The sequence below is a fragment of the Siphateles boraxobius genome, unplaced genomic scaffold (genome assembly GCF_051911475.1).
Source record: "Siphateles boraxobius isolate OS27281-9 unplaced genomic scaffold, OSU_SipBor_1 13, whole genome shotgun sequence".
NCBI lineage: Eukaryota > Metazoa > Chordata > Actinopteri > Cypriniformes > Leuciscidae > Siphateles > Siphateles boraxobius.
Window position 1 is genome coordinate 16,721,373 of NW_027508733.1, and position 25,892 is coordinate 16,747,264.

At 40.9% G+C, this 25,892-nt stretch overlaps 1 protein-coding gene across 1 annotated transcript in view; it reads right to left on the reverse strand.

Annotated features, from left to right (window-relative positions):
• Positions 1-25,892, reverse strand: part of ahr2 (aryl hydrocarbon receptor 2) — an 83,098-nt gene that overhangs the window by 44,159 nt on the left and 13,047 nt on the right. The window contains exon 2 of the mRNA XM_077226210.1: positions 23,011-23,198. Coding sequence (XP_077082325.1) covers positions 23,011-23,198 — 188 coding nt within the window. The remainder of the gene's footprint in view (positions 1-23,010; positions 23,199-25,892) is intronic.

Below are 25,892 nucleotides of genomic sequence, written 5' to 3' on the forward strand. Positions count from 1 at the left end.
CGCCTTCTGAGAATATAGTTCCCAATATTTTTTCGGTTAAAAGATGGCTGTCTCATATGACCTTGTTATTTGTACACTCTGTGACTATACAAATCACAACATGTAAAAAAGGAAAATGTTTGCGTTATTTTGTCACTTGGGATTAGTATGCTAGCTGTAGCCATTTACATCCAATCTTTGTGCTAAGCTAGGCTAGTGATGGGTGCGTCAAACAGAGTTACAGCACGCACAGAGATGAAAAAGGCATTATGGACTTATCTAACTCTGGGGGATACGGTGAATAAGCTTAAGTAGGGCTGTGACGGTATGGGATTTTTTCTTACCGCGGTGAAGAAGCAACAAATCTCGCGGTTTGGCGGTTAACCGATCCACCCCCCCCCCCCCCCACCCCAAAAAAAGAATTTCACCCGCGCCGTGTCACACACTGCAGACGCGATCAAGAACGCATGTAGCTTGTAAATGACAATGGAAATGAATAATTATAAAGCAGTATTCTTTATTAACAAATAAACAAATTAACATTTGTATTAAATTGTAAATATTAATAATGAACTATGAATTATGCTAAACTTAAACAACCTTTTAATCATTATAAAGCAGTTTTCTTTATTATTAACAGCAAATTAACATTTATATTAAATTGTTAATAAAATAATTAACTATTAATTAGGCTAAACATAAACAACCTTTTTTAAAAAGTGCAAAATAAAAGGGCAATAGTCTGAACAAGTATTCGGCTGTTGGGCCTCTAAAGTGAATCGTCAAGTCCTGCTGCTTTATTTTTCGGTCTTCAGGTTTCGTGACAGGAAAACCACAACAAACCACAAGGAAAACTACAACTACATTTGGATTATTAGACAATGTCGAAATAAAGTGACTCTGCAGAGTTTTGCATTCAAAGGCATGTAAAGGGAACCATTGACACAGAGAAGAAAGAGTTAACTCTTCATGTGTGCTCGCGCTCATGACCGCTACTGAACATCTGAACACAAACAACGATCAAATGCACATCGATAGATCTTCTTCCGTCTGTTCTTCAAAATGTAATCAAATGTATATTTCTGCAAGCATGTTTAAACTGGTTAACTGACAGTGTCTAAGGCAGGCAAAGGCATTTTTCAAGTCGAGTTTGCATGCCACTGCGCAATATACACACACTTACCTCGGGGTGGGGTTCATTTCATAAACTGTGGACAAGCTTATTTAATGTAGCCTATAAATTAATGCATATGTCAAAAAAAACGGATAATGTTATACTTTGTAGTAGCGCTATCGTCGCGTAATAATCTGTTTGGTAGTAAAATGTATTACCTTAATCAATGAAATGAAATCGATTGTCTCGTCCTGTGGAATCATTCATTCACAGACAGCTTACGAAGATGTTCAACTAATAAAGATCTTCATCGTTGGCAAAAATATGATGCATTTGCAGATTTGCTTTCACTAGACTGTAAGTCCACGGCCACTTCATCCAACGCTCTTGATGTTTTAAAATCTTCCTGTTACGACTCCGAGTCGAGTGTGAATTGAAAGCGCTTCAGTGATTCAGTGCGTGCAGGAAACTGAACAGATCATTCAAACTGATTCGCGAACCGATTTAGACAGATCAGCCAACTTGTTTGATGAAGTCTTTAAACAGAATCGACTCAAAAGAGTGATTCATTTGTGAATTGAGCATCGCTCCTGCCCATAAAAAAAGATACAGCGCGCTTGGAATAAACATGTATTGCATTAAAATAAAGTAACGAGAGGAATGTCGCCCAACTAGGGATGCTAACCGATGACCGTTTGACCGATGGTTGACCATCTCAACGTTAACCGTTCAAAGTTGTCGGTAGTCGGTTAAAAAAAAAAAAGTGATCTCTAAATTAGGCTATTATAGACAGTGGACTAAACGCTACTACAGTTAGCCATCTTATTCCAAGATATTTTTGTGTGTACTGAACAAATCCCTCACACTCAATTTTTCATAACTCGCCTATTTGTAGGGGTGGCAATCTCTAGGCACCTCACGATTCGATTCGATTACGATTCAGAGGCCTGCGATTCGATTCAAAAGCGATTATCGATTATCTGAATCTTTTGTGTGTGTGTGTGTGTGTGTGTGTGTGTGTGTGTGTGTGTGTGTGTGTGTGTGTGTGTGTGTGTGTGTGTGTGTGAATATAAATACTTTGCTTTAAAAGTACAAAGTAATGACCCATAAAGAATTAACGTACAATATATTTTATTAACATTGCAAAGAACCAACAGGAAAATAAATGTGTGCCTGAACTAGCAGCATACTTGTAGTAAATTAATAATATAACAACAACAGGTGTTCTGACGATTCATGCTACCCATCGAGATGTGCTACTTACTGGTGCATGTGCAGACTCATTTTTCTTCTGCTCACCACGCCCATAAATCTATGCATCCTTGCTGTGGATACTTGTAGGAAACTTTGACAGGTCAAAGATGAATATTTGATGATAATTTTTACTTTTCACACCGTTTTAAAAATAAAAACAGTACATTATACTGTACTCTTAACTTCGAATTTTATTATAATTTTATTTCATATAATAATATAATTTTACTTGTTATATCAAATGTGATAATTGGATAATAGTTCATTTAAAATATCCAAATATGCTCCCCATACACTTACCCTGATTAAAATGAAATAACGATGTTATAATATTGTGAGATTTACACCATTATGGAAACAATAGAGAATGAATCAACATTATCTATGATCGATTTGCGTTTGGGTAGCATTTTTCGACAAGGCAGCAGAAATCGTCTGAACACCGGTACAGCCCAGAGCCATAGAGAGAAACGGCTCTGGTACAGCCGAATGTTTTTCCTCCTCTGGGTGGAAACGTGTCATATGGCTTCTCATATTTGTCGTGTTGCCTAAATATTTTAGTTTTATTCTACAAAGCTTACAACTAGTGTGGCTCTTGTCCAGCTCCTTTCCCCCTTCAACTTCATAGAAGCCAAAATATTTCCACACGTCAGCTTTTAACGAGGAGGGTGTTTGGATTTCGCGCTCAGCCATCGCGTCTCTGTTATGTGCGCACGCCACAGACAGACGGTCCGGGCACTGCACTTCCGCGCTGCAGAGTTCCGTCTTTTGCGTTCCGTCAATATTACGTCATTATAAATAGGCTACATATCTAAAAAAAAAATTTTTTTTTTTGAAAATCGATTTTTGACATTTGTGAATCAATTCAGAATCGTCCACGTCCGCATCGCGATGCATCTAAGAATCGATTTTTTCCCCCACCCCTACCTATTTGTACTTAATAAACCAATAAAAACATTTGGCGCGAGGTCACAGCGTTTGGGTTTGCGCGCTCACAAGGTTTGCGAAAAGTAAAGGCTACAGGCTAAAACAATCGAGGTTAGAGCCAGGGCAGACGACAGGATGAAGCGTGCAAAGAAAAGTAGTGTGTGGGACCATTTCACCAAAAAGATTGACACCGTAAGTTGCAACTTGTGTGATACAGAGCTTAAATACAGTAGTAATACTGTAGAAATACATTACATCTACATTTCAGTGGTAACAGATAAGGTGATGATGATCATCATCTTTCTTTATTATTGTTAGCACTAACGTTACCTCAAACTAAGTCTCTTCGGAGCTGTCATTTTCTTAAATGAGACGCTGCAATGTTTCAATTGAGCTTCTAACGTAGACATGTGCCGGTATTCGGTAATGCGATAAATCGCGGTAATGAATATGCACGATATTGTTAACGCGGGGACTTCGAAATACCGTGAAAAATAATAGATCCGAATTTAGATTTTTAGAACGCGCATCAGCTTATTTTCCATCAACCGCTTAAAAAAACAATGCGTATATGCTGCGCAAAACACGTGCGCACTTTGATGTAAACAATCCCCACATCACATGTATAAGCACTGTGTGAATGCAGTGTGCACTCTAGTCTAATGTAAACAATCCTCACATGGAAAAGAAGCACGGCGGAAGGAGGAACGCTGCCGACTATTTATCCCCCGCATGGCTGCCAACTCTCACGCATTCAGCAGCTTGAGACTCACGCAATTGACACTTTCACACGGTCTCGCGCCACACATCCATTTTCTCACGCAGAGAAAAATCGCGGAGCAAAGAGGACACTGACACCGACAGACTAGACAGAGCAGGTTACTTTTGATATGAAAAAAATATCAGCTCTCAGGTTTTATAACGAAATTCAGACAATAAATACTGTTTTGGTGCTTGTAAATGACGTGACAGATCGCGCGCCTCAGTTCAAGTAAACAGATCATCTGTTACTTTTTATTAAAGATACAGTACAACCCACCGAAAGGTATACGTACTTTCGATCAATCAGTGTTTTTCAACCACGGAAAGAGGTCAATAACACTGCAGGAGAACAATTATGTCACAGAACGTTACATTTACCTCAGGAAAGCCATTTAATGTTAGTTGACTATAAGAAAATAGCTATAGAGAGGAGTATTTTGCTAAATATGTGCACTATATTACATATTTTAATATATGTTTACTTGTCATTATATAATTGTTATTATAATGAAAATTACGGCATATTACATTTTTATATTTATATTATTATTATATTTATATTGTATGCATTATATTTAATTTCTCTCTGTATGTTTACAGCATTATGTGAGATATATTTTTTCTTGAGAAAAAATTAAATGCAGGCTATCTACTGTAGCCTACCTAATATTTATCCAAATGAGTCAATATTGAATCAAGATTGAAATTAAATCCAAGAATTTAATTGAAATCATGAAAATTGTGTTAAGCAATAATACAAACAGTAGCCTCAGTAACTGTACCATGTAAACATTATAACATGTTGTCACTAAAAAATTAAATTAATGTTTTGACAATCACAATTACACATTGTGATGCAAGTTTTTTTTAGATACCCCCAATCCGTCTGTTTCTCTTGTGCAATTAAAATATCGTGATAATACCGTATACCGTGATAAAAGCTCAATCAATTAATCGCAGCATGAAAATTTGATACCGGCACATGCCTATTCTAATGCTAGACTAACACCTTTATTTTCAACGCGATCACCTTGTACCCAAACCATTTCGAAACTAAGGAGCCATTTGCCCTCCGATTACATACAAGCTCCTCGGCGCCGCGTTTGCGGGACTCATTTTTCGCGCTGTAGGGGATTTTAAAAAAGTGACGTGAGTGGAAGCGCGGCACCGGGGCAGTGTGTGTGTGTGTGTGTGTGTGTGTGTGTGTGTGTGTGAGCAGGAGGCAGAGAGAGATGCGACAGAGTTGCGAAATTGCAGGCGCGGCTCGAAATGGCTGTTATTTCAAATAGCGTGGCATATTTTAAACTAATCGGTTAACCGGTTTCAACCGGCTAATGAGGCTCGGTGGTCGGTCAAGAAAATTTTTAGTTTTCGCCATCCCTACGGCCAACGTAGCGAAGAGGTACAGAAAACTTTCAGCAGAAAAAAAAAAAGTGCGGTGATGACCTCACACCGCGGTAGGCATCTCCTTCACGCGATATTGCGGTGATCCGGTTATCATCACACCCCTAAGCTTAAGTCCCAAAAAGTCGGCGTGTTCCTTTAAGAAAAGTGCTTAGCTGAATGTTTGTGCGTTCTAGTGGTTTTAGAGAATAAAGTCAAATACGCCTTTTACCCAGGTGCACCTTTAGCCCCGTTGTACCAGACTACAGTTGTAAAACAGTTGTCAATGACACCATAGATGTCTGGCATTTTGTTTTGGCAAGTTCTTATGGTGTGTAAAATCGATCATGGATATAACTGAGGCAATAATGCAAAGGTTGCCAGATAAGCAGTAGGCCTTGTTGTTCTTGGTAATGTTCTGCTCCTGTTAAATGAACAATCAGTTCCTGATAAACAGTTATATAAAGAAAAAGGTGTCAAAGAACTAGATCTTATGACAGTTATCAATGACCATCATTAACAGTGTTTTAGAGATAACATTGCTGTAATAAGTAACCTATAAGTCACTCAGGATAAAAAGCAACTGATAACACCAAACAATAATGGCTCATTTCCACTGAGCGGTACGGTACAGTACAGTACGATTCGGGATGGTAAACCCTGATCCGGCTTGCGTTTCTACCGCCACTGCCGTACCATACTTGATAGGCGTGGTGTAGCCTATGTCGGAAAGAAGCGATCAACATCATTTTCGCATGAAGAAGAAAGCGACATAGTAAACAACAATGTATGACATACAGCAGATCTTATTCTTGCTTCTCGGCATGTGGCTGTTTGTTACAATAAGACAAGCGCCGACATTAGGCAATTCTTATTATCAAGTACGCAAAGCTAGAACTTGCCAATGACTGCAAGTGGAACAGCGTTCTTGAAAGCGTCACTCAACTTGCTCTGCTACTCCGGATATCTCTATGTACATTTTAGGCAACAATAAAACTAACTATGTTATAAAACACCACTCAGCCTCTTTTCGTTTTCATTTAAAGAAATCTTAAACATTATAGCCACACAAATGTGGTTCAGGTAACGCATATTGATTATATTCACAGCATGCATAACATTAGCCTATTTATAACAAAACATAATATAAAACTGAGCCCTGCCTCTTTACATTTCAATTTTAAAAATATTAAACATATTAATATGGTCCAGGCAATATGTACATTTGTACAAAACAACACATGCTGCAGTAAACAACATTACAGTGATCATCTTCACTGTAATAAAATTAAAAATGACATAACTTAACCCAATCTCTTTTTGTTAAATTTCAGTTTTTATCAATAATAGCCATTATAAAAGTAGAGTAAAAGGTACAAGAAGCTATACAATAAGAAATAAAGTAAAACATTCAGTCAAACATACAAAGTCAGTGCTCTAGTCTAACCTTACAACGGTAAAGTTAAATAGCCTAAATATATAAAGTTATGAAACTTCACTTAGCCCTCAGCCAAAACGATTGGCCAGGGAACAAATGATAGATTCACGAAGACCAAAGATCGCTGTTAGGTCTACACAAGACGAATTATATCTCATGTTTAACCACTACAGAGACGTCAGAGTCAGCAGCAAACGTCAGAATGACTAGCCAAGGAAAGGCTGCTCCAGGCGGGGTACATGAGAGCTGGGCGCCCGGTGATCGCCTGGAATGGATCTCACAACCTGGATCAAATTTTCATAAATCTTTATAAATAAACTACAGATTTGAGCTTTAAACAACTACATTCTCGCCTGAAAAACTCTTAAAACTCCATTTCGTGACACAATAACATTAGTATTATATTTCAACTGTATATTGCAAAATGGCGCTTCTTATGTTGTCATTCCCCTTGTAGCACACACAAGTGACGATTCTCTGTCAACCAATCAACATTCTGCAGTGAGTCTAGCTCCACCCTTTAGGTACCGTACCACTGTGCTCGGTACCCCAACGGAAGTGAACCGAAAAAGTGGTATGGTACGGTTCGGCATTTTGGTACCATTCACAACTTTTGACAGTGGAAACGGAAATAATTGCGTACCGCTCTGGGAAACGAGCCATTAGCACAAAAGTAGGCTAATAATTGCAGAACGTCTCGGGTTATGACTATAACCCTTGTTCCCTGAGAAGAGAACGAGACACTGCGTCGAGAATCGACTCTTTGGGGACGCTCCCTTAGCGTGCGCCTCTGAAGTATGAATGAAACTATTCCAATCCTGATTGGTGTTGCGTCATGACGTAACATGTGACGGCATAACCGGATGCATAAAAGCGACGCCGGCACACACACACACTAGCCTAGCGATGAAGCAAGACGCTCTAAGGCCTCGAGGGGCGTGGCAGGACGACGCAGTGTCTCGTTCCCTTCTCAGGGAACAAGGGTTATAGTCATAACCCGAGACGTTCCCTTTCGAGGGAACTCTACACTGCGTCGAGAATCGACTGTTTGGGGAACGAGTGCCCACTAGGCCACGCACCGAAATAGGCCTGTCCCAGAGTGAAACTGTTTAGGCACTCAGCAAGGACTGAGCACGTGTGCACCAGGCTTACAAGGAAGGTTGAGACTGTAGAACCTAATAAAAGTATGTGGAGTAGCCCAACCGGCTGCCTCACAGATCTCCTGTAGAGGTACTCCCGAAAGAAAGGCCCTAGAGGAAGCTATGCCTCTAGTTGAATGGGCCCTCACGGCTAAAGGTGAAGGCAAGTCGTGCACCTTGTAAGCCTCAGTAATAGCCTGAACAATCCAATTACTAATAGTCTGCTTGGATGCCGGGAGCCACTTCTTAGGTGACCCAAAACATACTAATAATTGGTCCGACCATCTCCAAGAAGAGGACCTCTCAAGGTACATGCTCAAAGCTCTTTGATCAAATGAAGCTTCTCTTCTTCTGCCGACACATGAGGCGGAGGATGGAATGCCTGAAGGACTGTAGACCGAGCCGCATTAGATGGAACTTTAGGCACATAGCCCGGACTCGGGTGCAAAAAAGCTTTTACTCTGCCTGGGGCAAACTCCAAGCAAGCTGGTGTCACTGCCAGGGCTTGGAGATCTCCCACCCTCTTAAGTGAGGTAATAGCCAAGAGAAATACCAATTTTAGCGTTAAGTCCTTAGGCGAAGCCGACTGCAAAGGTTCGAAGGGGGCCAGGGATAACCCTTCAAGAACTATTGCCAGGTCCCAGGCAGGAACCCTGGATCTGGTTGCCGGTCTCATCCTCCGAGTACCACGGAGAAAACGAATGACCAACTGGTGCCTCCCCAGAGGCCCGTCACTCAATGGCGCATGGAAAGCTGCAATGGCAGCCAGGCCATATAATCTCCTAGTAGACAGAGCCCTAGAGCTAAGTATGGTTTCAACCACTCCAGCTGATAGACCAGCATCTAGGTACTGAACCCCCTCAGAGGCCAGACTCACAGCTTCCACAGCTCTGGGTGAGGGTGGAAGACTGTGCCCTCCGCTTGAGACAACAGATCCCTCCTCAGAGGAATCTGCCATGGCGGAGCTATCAGGAGTGATATTATGTCTGAAAACCATACTCGGGTCGGCCACAATGGGGCAACCAGAAGTAGACTGATGCCCTCTTGACGGACCCTCTCCAGGACTGCCGAAAGCAGAGCGATCGGGGGAAATGCGTACAGGCGAAGCCTCGGCCAGGCCTGTACCATGGCATCCAACCCCAGTGGAGCTGGATGCGAGAGGGAGAACCAAAGTGGACAGTGGGACGTCTCTCGAGACGCAAACAGATCCACTTCCATCGGTCCAAACCTCTCCCATATTAGCTTCACCACCTCTGGGTGAAGTCTCCATTCCCCGGGCCTCAGCCCCTGCCTCGACAGGATGTCTGCTCCCTGATTCTGAACCCCCGGAATATACATTGCTCTGATAGACAGTATTTTCCCCTGGGACCAAAGAATAATCTGATGCGCCAGTCTGCACAGAGGGCGCGATCTGAGTCCCCCTTGTCGGTTCAGATAGGCTACCACAGACGTATTGTCTGATCGTACTAAGACATGGCAACCTTTGATGTCTGGGAGGAAGCTCCTCAAAGCCCTGAACACAGCCATCATCTCTAGGCAGTTTATATGCCACGAATGATGATGGTCCTGCCACAGACCCCTGGCAAAGCGGCCGTCCATGACCGCGCCCCAGCCAGTGAGGGAGGCGTCTGTCGAAACGGTTTTCCGGCGACCTGACACTCCCAACACTGGCCCTTGGGATAGGAACCAAGGTTTCTTCCATATTTGTAGAGAATGAAGGCATCTGCGCGTTACTCTGATTATATGAAATGGATTCCTCTTGGGAGAAAACCCCTTGGTTTTTAACCACCCCTGAAGGGGCCTCATGTGTAGAAGGCCCAAAGGAATGATGTTGGATGCCGCTGCCATGAGGCCCAGCATTCTTTGAAATTGCTTTACAGTGATGGCCTGGCCTAGCTTTAACCTGGATACCATCGTCAGAATCGACTCGATACGTGCGGGAGACATTCGTGCCTGCATCGTAATCGAGTTCCACACGACTCCCAAAAACATCGTGCACTGAGATGGTTCTAGCACACTCTTCTTTGTATTGAGTCTTAACCCCAATTTCTGAATGTGGCCAAGGACGACATCTCGATGCCGAACTGCCACCTCCCGAGACTGGGCCAGAATGAGCCAGTCGTCGAGATAATTCAATATACGGATGCCTTGAAGTCTCAGTGGAGCAAGGGCTACATCCATACATTTGGTGAATGTGCGGGGAGAGAGTGCTAGGCCGAACGGAAGAACCCGATATTGGTAAGCTTCGCCCCCGAAAGCGAACCTCAGGTATCTCCTGTGACATGGAAGGATGGAGATGTGAAAATAAGCGTCCTTTAGATCTATCGTGACAAACCAGTCCTCGGATCTGATCTGACTCACGATTGCAGGAATGGTTAGCATTTTGAACCTGAACCTCCTCAGAGACCGGTTCAAAACCCTGAGATCTAAAATTGGCCTTAACCCCCCATCCTTCTTTGGAACTATAAAGTACCGGCTGTAAAACCCGGACTCCCTGTCTAAAGGATGAACACGTTCTATGGCTTCCTTTAGCAGCAGAGTCTGTACTTCTTGTTCCATCACCTGAGCCTGCTCTGGAACCACTGTAGTCTGCACCACCCCCGTCAGAATGACGTCCCTCAGGTCGCCTTTCTGGCTGGAGGACTTCGATTTCTGAGAGTGTTTCCTCTGTTGCCAAGCTCCAGGAGGAGGGGCTCTAGAGGAAACGCTCTCTCTTTGCTCTGCTCGGTGTGAGGAGCTGGCTGATGGCTGGGGCTGATCTCTTGGCCCCACCCTACTAGATTTAGACTTCGCCTTACGGGGGAGGTACTGCTGGAACGCCGCAGATTGTTTCTTCGCCTCCTGAAACCTGTCAACGACCGATGTAACGACGTCAACGAACAGGCCAGAAGGCGAAAGCGGCGCATCCAGCAGAAAGGATCTATCTTTTTCCTTCATACCAGATAGATTTAGCCACAGATGTCTCTCCGTGGCCACCATAGCTGCCATAGAGCGGCCAATGGCGCGGGCCGTCTCTTTTGTGGCCCGGAGAGACAGATCTGTGGCTCTTCTCAACTCCGCAATATCCTCAGGAGTTGGCCCCTCCCCTTCATCTAAATCTTTCAGGAGGTCGGCCTGGTATGCCTGCAAGAGTGCCATAGAGTGCAGACATGAACCAGCCCGACCTGCCGCAATGTAAGCCCTGCCTATTAATGCAGATGTATCTCTGCAGGGCTTACTAGGCAGCGCCGGGGTTTTTAGGGAAGATGCAGACTCAGGGGAAAGATAACCCGCTAGAGCCTCCTCCACTTTAGGCATCTTCCCATAACCCAAATCCCGTGCCCCCACTACATTGCTGTAATCCACCACACTGGGATTGGAGACACGGGATGAGAGCGGTTTATCCCACGATCTCGAGATCTCTTTGTGGAGATCGGGGAAAAACGGCAAACCCCGGCGCTGAGGTTGTGATCTGTGCTGCAGGAAACGCTCATCAAGCTTGCTTCTCACTTGCGTTCCCTGCTCATCATGTGGCCAGCTAATGTTGAGTCTGGCCACAGCACGAGTCACAACCTCTACCAGCTCCTCATAACCTTGGCCGTGAACTGGCGCGCCTAGATCACGGTCATCCGCTTCAATACTGAGCACATCCACTTCCTCGGAAGCAGAGAGCTCAAGCATTGGGACCTGATCATGGGCAGGAGAAGCCGCGATGCGGGCTCCTGCACCACTCACAGGGGCCACGAGATCCTCAGATGAAGAATGAGAAGGTGCCTCAACAGTCTCAATTTCATCTATAATATCCCGCTGCGAACCCCACGATCTCAATCGCCGCGCCGCCTCAACAGACGCGGGACCAGAACCATGGGGAACGCGAGCCTGACCGTGCTTATCAAAGCACGCCAGCCGGGAGCGCAGCACTCTAATGGGAAGTGCTTCACAGTCTACACAAGCAGCCCCCTCGAGAGCTGCTCGTGCATGCTGCGCTCCCAAACAATTCACACATAAAGCATGTGTGTCCCCACCCGTGATAAAACGAGGGCAAGGGTGCACACAAGCTTTAAATTGTTCGCTGGCCATTTAATCAAACTTTCTGTGACAAACAACACCAAATAAGACAGACAGTTTTCAACATAGAGCGCTTGCTGAAGAGCGAAAAGCTAGTGTGTGTGTGTGCCGGCGTCGCTTTTATGCATCCGGTTATGCCGTCACATGTTACGTGTGATCAATGTTACATGTTACAATCAGGATTGGAATAGTTTCATTCATACTTCAGAGGCGCACGCTAAGGGAGCATCCCCAAAGAGTCGATTCTCGACGCAGTGTAGAGTTCCCTCGAAAGGGAACTGCACTTTCACCGGCTAGTCCCTGTTGGAAAACCTAGTTTAAACTAGAAACTTTGTTTTAGAAAATGCTAGCTGGTCCAAAATCAATGTGATGACCTTGTTTGACCAGCATGTGCCAAAAACCAGCTCGAATGTACTGAACTCATATGTTGTGGGTCCAAGGTTGCTTGCATACGCTTATGACCATCTTGAAAAAGCTAGAAACCAATAAGTACGTTACAAAACACAGCTACTAACTATGCAATTCTTGCCGGACCCAAAGAGAAAATATTTGATTCTCTGTTGCCTTGAAACAGTTTTGTTTCTGCAACTTGAGAATCACATCCTTAAATCTGACAGCTATGTTTAAAGAAAATAGAAGAGATCTTGTAAACTTGGTTAACAAAAAAAAAAACAGTATCTTGACCATATTTAAGATCTGAGCCAAAGTGGAAGAGTATCAGGAAACATCTTTTTCCTCTTTGAAAACCCCAGATAATGCTGAACATCCCCTAAAAGACCTCTCCTTCTTTTCCACCTCCCATCCCCGTCTCTCTATCTGTCCCTTTCTCCACATAGCTTTAAAGAAATGGATGAGGTGAGTTGTGTGTGCATGTTTTAAAAAAGACAACGAAAAGAAAACATTGTTATGATGGCGGGATCACAGACATATGAGTGGAATGGTAGCATGCAGGTGAGAAGAGGAAGAAAAGTTGTGGATTGACGACTGCAGATGTATGGCAGCCTGCCGCAAACACTGACAAACGTTTCCCTTCAGGCAATACGGAGAGAACAGACAGTCAACCAACCAGCAAACCACAGTGCTGCAAAAATCCTGCTGTACTGTATACCTCAGAGCTAGTACTGTACTGTTTAGTGCTAGTTTGCTAAGCAAATGAAGATTGCTCAATGTTGTAAAATACTTTCTTTTGCTCTCTCACCTTCTCTTTCTGAACAAAGAGTACTTCCTGTGTACACGGAGGAAATTGAGCAACACGTTTAACAGGTTTCCCCTGCTAAGATGCCAAATGATCAAACTGTGTACGTTCCAACACATGTGTAAGCACATCCAAGTTCAGGATTAAGAATAATAAAAGTTGTCAGGCTAACTGCCTCGGGCTATCACGGAACATCACCCCCCAACTTTCAAGAGATTCACCACATGAACATGAGGAAATTACAAAGTTTGGACATTGAGTACATCAGCCTTATGCAAATTCTTTAACTGTAGAAATGTACTATAGCAACAGTGACTAATAATATATGGTATTTTTTGGGGGAAATACTGCATAGACTATAAAGCCTTTACATATAAGTTTGTACCATGGAACTGGAATTCAAGACTATGTTTTTTATTTTTTTTTAAATGGTACTCTATAGTACTTCCAAAATACCATGGTATTACCATGGTAACATGTCCAAAACAACCATGGTGGAATTATAGTACTTTTTTATAAGTATTTTAAAAGAAAGTACTGTGGTAATACCATAGTATTTTAGCCATGCACAATGGCGGTGTTCCTGGATGTACCATGGGGCACCCTGTAAAATCATATACCATGTTATGGTATTCAAAGTTACTTCAACGAATCCAGTAAACTATAGTTTTGATATGATTCATGTCCAAAAACAATATCAATAACAAATCTTACAGCAAATACCAAAGTATGGTGGTTATTAAGCAAGGCTACTATGGTAAACTTTCATAAGGCTGAGGGTTAACCACCCTAAATTTTTGGTTTAGCCATTTCCTATTTGTTAGCATTTCATTTAGCAAAAATGACTGATAGCATGGAGATGACTCATGATTTTTCTTCCCCTACCCCACCTCAATTCAGCCACTTCCCTACTAACCTTGGCTCACATCTACTGGAACGGGCCCAAATTTGATGTGTGGCGTCGTGTTTTAGCGGGAAAAACTATGAAAATCACAACATGAGGCAAGGAGTAGCCGCAAGGCAGCAAAACGCTTAGCCGCTAACATCTGGTGGCAGAACTACACTGACTCTTGTGCCCAGTGATTCATACTTGAGTCTCATGCACACAAGAAAACAAGCTGTTTGGTGCCCTGCACAACATACCACACGAGTGAAATTACTGCTCTTGGTCTGCTTGATACATTCTGTTTGAAGAGCGCTACAACCTGGAATTATGAGATTACTCATCATTGCTAGCACATTAATCACTTCTTCACACTGTCACGGAATAGGGATATCAAACATGCTGGTAGTTTGATATGAAATCAATGCTAACATTATAAAAAAAGAGTGTGCAATAAATGCTAAAAAAGTAGCAATATATTTTGTATGTATTTTACCAATATAAATAAGTTTAAATTTAATATGGATATATAAATTTTGATTTATAAACAAAATATTTATTAAAAAATTAGTTTATTTATTTAATGTGAATACATTCTCAAATGTGTTTAAGTTTATATAAATCTAAATTAATTATCTTTATTAAATAAATTATTATTATTAAATAAATATATATAAAAAGTATGAACTAAAAACTATATTTGCTTTTATGGTATAAACGTGTATCAAGAATGAAGAAATTTAACTGGTACTGGTATCTGCCAGTGAATTTTTTTGTATAATGACAACCCAATCACAGATGTTTCCGCTTTCTCCCATGACTATTTCATTTATTTCTAGTAACTACAAAGGCATTATGGTACCTCTACTTCCAACCTAGTCTCTCAAAAGCAAGCAAGAAGTCATTTTGGGTCTTTATCATTCTTGGGCCTGTCACCACTTGAGTAGCCAAGTTCTGTGTTTTGACTGTGACGATGTTAAAAGCTCCGTCTTGTGTTGCTGATAGGTATGCTTGTTGATGCTATCGCCACCTCAAGTGTAGGGGAACACTGCAGCACTTGTTTTTGTGTGATGAGCCTGCGAGAGGCCCTTTGAATTAGCACCGCAAATTTAACTATTTCTCTTTTTTTGAGGGTGTAAAAACAGTGCATCTTAACCACATGTGGTTGTGACTTGCTAGACAGGCACAAAAAGTTGCCATGCTTGCGAGACATTCTTTAGAAAGACGTGTTTCTAAACAATTGCACAAAAGAGAAACGTGGTGAATTTGAATGATGAACAAGCTGGTTTCATATTAGTGGGCGACCTGGTTTGCATAGGAGTGCTACTGGGTAACAGAGGTCACGTGTGCCAGGATATAAATAGAGACAGCATCATCTGAATGAGAATTACCTTAGGCAACACAGCTACAAAGAGCCTTATTACGATGGTATTTCAGATGAGTGTCTCAGGAGCATAACCTTGTCAAAGAGATGTCTGTGTCTCCGAAAGCGATTAACAGGTGAAAAAAACTTGGGTGAAAAAAGCTTGTTGCTCTGAGCTAGGTATGTTAGCAATGCTGCACATAAATGATGCTATCAGAAATCCACTGGCATAAGCACTAGTTTGGCAACTGGAGTACTAGGTATCAAGTTGAATCACTATGTAGCTACTGATTCCTGATGAATGCATAAAGATTCAATATATTATTCCTCTTTATGGATTTCTTTATTGATTTAAAGTTAAATCAGGCCTGTAGTCCTGAAAAAAACAGATAAATGCATTTGTCTCTTGAATTAGTACATCAAAGTAACAGGGCGTAATGTAAACCTGTGCATGTACAAGCTCAGAATTAAGACCCCTGCTGGGATTGTTGTTCTGCGGCGAGACTAATGACTAAATGTGCACATCAAAGGGCAAAAAAAGAGAGACCGACCAAAGTATGCTCTTGCATTCAGAGACACGGCAGAACAGAAAATTGTGCAGTTGAAGTGAGGGAGTGAGAGAGGCTTTCGTCTTTCCTCTCTCTGTTCCAAAGCCTCTGGTGTTAGTCTCTACTTTCTCATGCCAACACAAATATTGATGTTCCGAGTCCATCTGTCTTGTCTCCAATCAACAAAAGAAAGGGAAGGCGAACTCTTCTACCCAATAGGAGACAGAAAAAAGCCCAAAACAAATAAGGGCAGGGAAAACCTCAAGCAGGACAATAACAAATGCTGCTTTCATGCCTTTAAAAAAATAAAATCAGGTGTTAGCACTGGAGGTACAACTAGAGTTGACAGGCCTCAGGAATACTGAGGTTTAGAAAAGACAGAAGCATTTTTGTTCCATTTTCTTGGCTGCTTGGGCATTCCATCTCTCATGAACAAGGAACGAAGGAAAACAGAAACCAAAGTTTTTACAACCCCTTATATTCCTCAAGCAAAACTCAAGAAACCTACTCAGCAGCTGAAGGTTAAAAAAGCAAAAGGTTAACACAATATACTTTCACTGCAATTAAAATCTGACCTCAATCTATAACTTACAATTGGAAATGAACCATTTCTCAAAGTTATCTGATAAACGGGGGCATCTCTCTGAAGAGAAGTTGTCATTTTATACGAGAACTAACCAGCATGAGCAATCAAGACTAGTGTTCAAGTTCAAGATTGACCAAAAACTGTCCAAACATTTCAAAAAGGATGTCCCTTCGTGTCACAGAAAGTCCTTAATTGGCCAATTAAGACACAAAAGAAAGAAGGAATGGTGATAAACATGAGATAATGTTAAACAAAATAATACAACAGTTCTTGAAGATACAACACTTGTGGTCTTACGGAAGACTCCTTTTCCCACTCAAGTCACATTTAAATTTCATTATTCTAAAATTGTCAGGTTAGTTTGCCACCTCTGAAATGGGACATATCCTAAACACTGTACACATCTGAAGGGGAAGAAAAAGAGTTGATGGATAAAGCCACCAAGGTTCCACCCAAGTAGAACAATTGATCGTGTTATGGGAAAGATAAAAAAGGGTAAGTTCCCACTTCTTTAAAAGGCAAATTTAATGAGAGAGACCCTAAGTGGCCTCCACTACCTGCAGGGCCCCCATGGCGTGCCGGAATGCCTCAGGGCTCAGGGCACTAACCCTTCCCTCCCTCAGCCATACCACCCTCACCCTGCCATCTATTTACCGTCAGGAACATGGCGATCTCTACTTAGATAAGAAAGAAAATGCAGTTCAGAAAAACAGGCTGAGAGAGAAAGCAAAGAAATTTGCGGCAAGAACGAGGGTGAGGCTAAACGCTTTGAACAGGGTAGAGTAGTGTTGTCAAACGTACTGGTACCAGTCGGTACTTAAAAAAGTTGACAGTACCAGCATTTCTGCAGTACCGGTATATTCTGTGCCTGCTTGATGATGCTGCTTTCAAACAGTCTTGCTCATGTTTGTTTGAGCGCTCTCAAAGCGTCAAAGGTTTCTTTGCGTGTTTTTACAAGTGTTCAGCACTGTTGCCAATAGGGCTGGGCCCAAATATTCGAATATTCGTTCGGTGGGTTGGTATTCGAGATTCAATTATGGGATTCGAATATTCGTTGTTTTTTTTGTGTGTGTTTTTTTCGCACACCTGACATCCCCCTCGAAACGGTTCTCATTTGCGCTTGAACACTAAAAAATCTAGCAAAATACAATACTCTTTTTTTTTTTTAACTTATATACTCTTTTTTTATTTTAACTCTTATATAACCTAGCCTTTTTTAAATGGATGGACAGTTGAAGGAACCCAACCTCGTTATACATATATATTTGCTTCTTCTTAGCCTACTAAAGTGTTCCCTGCAACTGGAGTACTATTCTCTTTTTAAGAGCGCACAACTCTAAGGACAGAAGCACATGCCTGAGCTTGCATTTTGGTAAGCTGCGTTGCTTTGACATTGTGGAAAATAGAATAATAGAAACAAAATGTATTAGCCTTTTTACCCATTATTATCAATCTAAATTAATCTACTGCGAAATATAGGAGGTTGTTAAAACTCAAACGTGAGATTTTACTGGGACGTCATGTCACGTTTATTGAAATGTGAGCTGCAATAATTGCGCTAGCCACCCTAACGTTACCTTGTTCTATTTAGCCCATTACAGTTTGTTTTATTCTATATAAGGGAATTAATTTAATTTAATTTAACTTAAACCTCCATTTTGAAACAGACGCGAGTGTTTAATTTAGCAGTTCCATCAGTGAAACACCACACTACAGCCAGTAAAACATTGAAATAAATATCAGTAAATATTGATTGCCTAAATAATAAGAAAGTCACGTATTATTTAAATTCATTTATTTTATATTTCCCGACAAAGATGCATCATATAGCCTACTGTTCTGCGCTTTGAGAGGGATGTGGGACATGAGCAGGAAAGAGACAATCATTCTCTTGTCTAATATCTTCATGTTTTCTCCTGATTTTCCAAGGAACTGACAATTGTTGTAAAAGGTCTGAAAAGCGAATTTTTTCTTCCACAGTGTCAAGAAATTTAGGCTATGTTTGATTTTGTGCTGCCAGAGAAAGCGAAACTAAAATCCCAAGCGTGTGTGAAATGCGCTATACAAATAAACTTGACGTGCCTTACCATAATAACAAGCACAAACTGTGTTAAATAGAATTTGATATGCAAGCAAAAATTTATCAGGCCTATTATATTCGCATCTTTACTGTGGTAAAGTAGAAAAAAAAAAGCTGTAGGACAAATTAAAAGCGAACCAAATGAGAAAACATTTATAATCCCTGCGAAAAAGGACGAGACGTAAATAATCGGTTGATGAGATCGCAAAACATAATACAAAACCAGTGATGCGGTTGCCAAGTTACTGCCCGCATGAGGCATGATGCTTCCGGCTCACGCTGTTCTATAGTTTATTAAAAGTTTATTAATTCTGAACATATTATTCATATTATTCTGTGCATATTGCACCAAATGCGACACTGCAGCAACACATACGCCACGTGTGAAGTCGATTGGATGAACAGTTCTCAACATAATCAAAATGCAAACAGACACACAGAGAATCCTGCCTTTATTAGAGAGAAGAAAATGTTCAGCCTCCTCCCTCCGAAGCTTTGAATATTCGGTGTTGATTACTACCGAAGTTTCACAGCTCAAAAAATGGTATTTGGAGTGCCCTAGTAGCCAATAACAATCATATCTATTGAGTGGCCTATCAGTGGTGCTAGTTAGAAAGTTAGTCAGAACACCACTGAAAACGTACAAGTTTTTGTTCTGTCCAACGCACGCTGTACTCTGGCGAATCCTTTAATTATAACCAACAAAGTGTAAACACGATGTCAATAAGAGATTCACTGTATAATTAAGACCACTTTTTTTATTATAACGAGAGTGCAGAAATCTCTTTTTGATGCTTGAAACAAAATGCTTTGTTTATGACCCTTTCACAATCTGAAGTTTAGTTTTTCATGCTGCTAAGTACACTGCAAAGTTTCTGGATTGACAACCGCATTTAAAAGCATGATTGAATCAGAAACTGCGATGATTGACAGTGATAACCACATTTTTTTTTATCTGGTACTGAAATTGGTATCAAGAACTGAAATTTTGGTACCGTGACAACCCTAGGGTAGAGGCATAAAAACTTGTTTAAACATGGAAAGGGCAAGGATGAAGAGCAAGGATAAAATGAGGAACAATGAACCTTTATTCCCAGGACTCTTTCTGTCTCTCTCTCTTTCCATCATACTCTGGGCGCCGCAAAAGTAATTTTGAAGCCAACTGATTCATCCCTAAGGTCAAATCTTAGCTAGACCAATGACACAAACCACATTACACTTCAGACAAGGACCATTCTATGTAGCGACTCCTCCAGACCTGACCCTCATCAATACACAACGGTGCCCTGGCCCCAGTGCACACTGGGAACGCAGTTCATACAATGTTCCATTTGTGCATCTCACCGTGGGATCGAATCTTGTGGTTTTTCTCAGTGCAACCTTCTGGATCCTTCCATCTTCCTCTGTCTCTACGGTTTCAGATGATGGGAGGACGTCAACAGAGGATCCATTCTCTGCAAAGGCGGTGTCTGACCTGCTAGAAGCCAGACATGGAGGAATCCGTAGCCTTGGGCACGCCTCTCTGGATTTCACAGTTAGTGATGAAAATAGACAAGCTGATAAAAGAGTTACTGTACTCGTAGCCTTGATCCAATTAATACTGTTGCAGAGGGATTGAAAATAGCTTGGACTGGGCCACTTCAAGCTCCACTGTACTGCACAAAAATCCTTTAGAGTTCCCAAGACATTATTTCCTGATATTACAGAAATTAATTATAGATAGTGAAGTAAATGACCCAGTCCCTACCCAAATGTAAATTCTTTTGACAGAGAGGCAGAGATAACTGGACCTCACGACGCAGATAAGAAGTTAAAAACAACAAAACAATGCCGGAAAGACAGATAGGATGGGGACAATGATGGTAATAGGGGACCTCTGTTTGGATATGTCTAACACATGCTCCCAATTTGTCACTCGTCTATTTTGCTTGCTTTCTCAAAGAACCTGTGAAATGACACAGTTTTACCGCAATACCTTCTGTTTCCTGTCTGTCACAGTTTATTTATTCTGCATATACTGCAGAAACATCAGACACCATCTACTTGTAGGGCCTCATGTCGCCCTCATTTCGCTGCTTCACACTTGTGGTTACTAGGGACATTGCACACAAGCAAATGCATAGAGACACGCTTTATTTGATCTTTTAAGAGCGACAAGTGCTTTGCGCAGCTGTGAATCTTGTGGGCAGGTCAAAAATAACCTCTCTTCTTGTGGACCGTCTGCTTCATGCTTAGCTCTCTTTTCCTGCGCTGTCTCGTTTTCACTGGCTTTTCTACTCTCCCCCAAATGCCTGTTTCTAATTGCTGCTATTTTAGTAGAACAATAAAAGGAAGCTTAGCTGGGGGCACCAGGCTGGCACATTTGCGGCTCTGTCAAGCCTTTGGTGGTCCGTTTGTTTGGAGGCCCCATTTCAAATGAAAATGTAAAAGGGCGGTGGAGAAGGATGGAAAGACTTGATGAATTTCCACACAATGCATGGCCAGTTCTTTAAAGGAAAAGGAAGTTTGAGTCTGGCAGTGAAATTACGACAGGTCGGAGACCTTTGAGATGACACTAGGTAAGACCTTCCTTCTGTCCTGCAAAAACACCCTTCTCTAAACTCGGTTATTAATGAGTCTCTCAAATCCCCAAGCTGACTGGGCAAGTTCCCTGAAAAAGGTAGGGAGTCCAGGATGTTGCCAGGAACTCCGTGTTGTCTGATTCAGCACTCTTAATGCCAAACCTTGCCTGTTTGTCTTCCTTGCCCTCTGATGGTGCCAAGATGACTCCCAAAATATTTCCCATAAGGCCCTTTGTCTTTTCACAATGGATTTCGCTGCATGCACCTCATAGCTGCCACTCTTACTCAGCAAAGAGTTAAAAAAAGACACATGCTTGCTGATAAAGAACTCTAAACTGAGACAAGTTCCTAAACAATGTACATGTTTTCTGTAATAATTTCCACACACACACACACACACACAAAAAAAAAAAAAAACTACAGCCACCATCAAAATCTTATGTTAGCAAAATCTAATACTACATCCAGATTGTGTGTTAAAAACATGAGGGTATGTCTCGTCTTTTTATAATCAGCTAGAATTGATAGCAGAGGACAGCAACACATGTCCTCTGGGCTTTTTTTCTTCCTGTGTACCTGTTTACCAAAGACAATGCAATACCTATTTTTGACAAGTAGATAAGCCAGACAAATTCAAATGCCACAATTGTTACAAAAAATAAAAAAATATGACGTCCTATACCTTCTACATCTCGCTATTACTGACTACATCTGCAAAACAGCTTTGTCCACTGCAAAATATTCTATTCTCAACTAGTAATTCTGTCTCATACAATTCAAAATCAATAATTGAATGACTAACTCAACAATTCTAAATATGTATTTCTATGGAAAATAAAATCCAATGTCTGTTAGACAGACATTATGGATGGTCTTGTTCTGGGAACTTCTGATTTATCCTTCCGTTGAGAGGTTTCCCCTCTATATTATTCTTAGAAACTTAATTAATTCCATGAAAAGATCCTACGTCACTCCTTGCAAGGTCATGCAGAGATGTTTTTGTGGGCCTTTTCCAAAGACATGCAAACAAACAAGCATTTATTGGCAGAAGATCTGAAGCCCTCAGAAACTCACAAAGGTTTATGCATATTATTCACAAAGCCAGAAAAAAAGTCAAATGAAAGAAAAAACAGGCCTAATTTATGATGTCAAGAAAGTTAAGGACCCTAAACAAGACTAGCATGTGATCTTTCAGCTGCCTTGTAAGTTTTCACAGAGATAATTAACATGTCAGCTGAAGTCACAAGTTTCTATCACATTATCCATGTGACATGGATCTTCTGGTAAACTGTGTAAGCAAACAAATTCATTAGAATTTTACTCAAGATGCTACATAAATGAATAAAGGTAGAATACCACTAAGACTAAGACGAGATAATTCTGAGAAGCATTTTCACACATTTGGTCTGAAAAACATGAATCATGTAATCAAGGGTGATATATGATAGAAGGGTAGAAGACTTATAAAATTAATTAAGTGAACTGAAATTCATTGGAAAGCAATGATTTATCAGTGACCGTTTTTCTGAGTGGAAGCTTAACATTTAGCACACATATTCTGACTCACTAAGCAGTGATACTTGCATGTGACAGCACAAGTTTCAGTCCTGCTTGTGACATCTTCTGATCCTTCTCCCCCTTCTCCACATCATTTCCTGTCCTCTCATTACTGTACTTTAAGTCAGGTGGTTCTTAACAAACACATATCAGGATTTAGGACTGCCTAAAATAAGACTAAGTCGCAATCTCACCATTGAAGAAGCTCTTAACTTTCAGGTATCCAACACTGAGTCGAAGCACTGACAGTTTGTCCAGCCGTGCACGGATGTCTTCTGAGAAGGGTAGAAGGTTGGTCAGCTTGTCCAATTCGCCGTTCAGCCGATCTCTATGCCGCTTGGAGGGGTTGGATTTGATACCATCGGGTGGTGGTGGTTTGGGTCTGGAGGAAAAGGAAATAATTTGGGTTAAACTGCTTGTTATGGACTGTGATGCTACTTTGGACAGCCATTATTCTTGTGGCATCTAGTTGTTTACATATCTTAAGGAATGCAGGTGACCTTATTGTTTGGGAAATGTCCAAAAGGAAGAATTCAGGAAGATGAAAGGCTACAAAGAAAGAGTGTCTGTGTATAATACACAAAGGATAAAAACAATTCACAACTGGCCTATCATATGTTTTGGTACAAAGCAACCTATAAATATGTATAAATAGGGGTTCAGGCAATCTCAGGACCTTTGAGACAGTGTGATATGTAAACATTTCTGAGATATTCAACCTCAGTATTTTGATACCGAGTTAATACTAAACTAAAACAAAGACGGCAGTCTTTTTGTGTTATTTCAGTAGCTGAACAATGTCTTAGTCACATTTGCTCCTTTTGAATGCTGGCTTGTAACATGCAAAATGTTTAGCAAAAAAAAAATTTTCTTTTTTTTGCTGTACATGTAACCATCAGGCTTTGTAGATTTAACATTTTAAATGTCAAATCAGAAATGTAAAAACATCAACAGTACTACATCAACAGTATATCCTCTATTATGAAACCTATTATGTAAGCATGAGGACTCTTACTGGAATCATGGCCATCAAAACTATGTATGTAACTCAAACTCATACAGCCTTTTCATTGCCTGCCAGGCCAGAAGACTAAGAGTGGTAACTCTAGCCATCCGAGCCGGACCCTAATTATGTTTTCCCAGAAAGTAAGTAAAACTAGCCTCCGAAAAAAGAGCCTGTGGGGACAAAAGAGTGCGTTCAGCCCCTTCCTTCCCCTTCAGCCCTGTGCTCCAGCTCTCTAGAATGACATGGAAGGGCTCGTCATTGTTGGGGCCGTATTCATTCACCTACTATTTCATTTCTCAGGAGATTCTGTTCTTTAGAATGGTCTTTATCGGTCATCTTTGAGCTAGATGCGTCACTAAGTTTACAGTCAAAATTTACTCAAATGTCTTCAAAATTAAACTTCAACCTTCAGTCTTATCTAAAACTATTTATCCATTTTTGGATACAAAACAACCCATCACTCGTCTAATCATGCAGCATTCAAGCATTCGAAGTGCAAGTGTTTGAAAACGATACCATTATCCCTGTAAAAGAATACGTATGTGCGCAGTCTTTCTTTACAAAGTGACATCGCCAACTACTGGCCTGGCATGCAGCAGAAAACATCGTTTTAGTCGTTTTCGCAGATCCGTGTGAATGGGGATCATTTTCATAACGTTGTCATCTGTAAAAAGAAAAAGCTTTACCATTATTAGTACATCGTTGTCGTTTAAACGTACCCTCAGTTTGCCTGGATTATTATTCCCTTGTAAATGCATTTCTGTCACCTCTTTGCTGCATTACAAAGTGTTTAAATGCATACATATAATTATTGATGTAATTATTTAATTGAAATATTTCCAATTAAATGATTACATCAATTGGGATAATTGCAATAATATTTTTTTTAAATAATAAAAACATAATAAAGAAAAAATAAACAGTAGATTATTTTTTATAAACATTGATATGCATGTACAAGACAAATGGACAATAAATAAATAAGGGTGTCACGATTTCGATTTTAAATCGAAATCGATCGAAATTAATTCACAAACTCAAAAATCGAAATAAAAAATGGAATCGTCGATACAGCCACGCCCCCATGTCGCGCCCGTGATGGAAAGTTCGGATCCTTTTACTGACTCTATTGTTTAATCTCGTTCATCAAAATTAACTAATCTTTTTTCTAGTCATTTCAGGGGCTTTAAATGTTATACTTTTAACAGGCAAATTCCCCGAACACATCCACCAACGCAATCTTGATCATATTCTGAATTAAGAAATCATTAAAATGCAGTCAAAAGTAATTTACAGGGAACATTAATAATTACTTGATCTTCCGAGTCTTTTGTTAATTTGTCGCGTGACAGAGGCAATGAACGGATCGTTCATGAACGACTCATCACGGCGCGGGAAAAAAAACACGTGTTGAAAGGCTGTGATTCCTCTAACTTAGATTCTATGCCCGAGCCCGAACTTGGCCGATATTTCCCGTCACTATCCTCGGGCCGGGCTCTTGATCTATAGACGTGCACTCCCAACGCAATAGAGTGCGGCGCGGGACTAGATTTGATGGCCGAGTGCGAGCGAGGGCGGTAATGCACTCACTCTGTGTGTGCGGGAGAATAAAAAGATTCGCGGGACTCCCGCAAACTAGAAGTATCTATGAATAAAACATATAAAAACTAATAAATTTTTTTCATCTATTGCAGAAAAGCAACAAGAACAACTAAAACAAAATAGAAACGATTTACAGGCCAGAGTTTCTATTTATAACATGTTTGCAGCTTTGAGCGATTTAGCCAATCACAGACATATGTGTTGATTTCTTGAACGCAATGACCAATCAGAAGCATTTAAGATAGACTCTCCTCACCGCTCAAAACGGACTTTTTGTTCAGTGCTGAATTCTGTAAGCTGGCAAATCCTCTAATTATAACAAACAAAGTGTAGGCTATATATTATGAAAGATTCATTGTGCAGTCAGCTTCACTGATAATAACAGAGATGTGTGAGATTGCGATGAACTGATGTCAGCTTTTTAACAGCAACAGCAACCTGTGCTTAAAAAAAAAAATCGAGAATCGA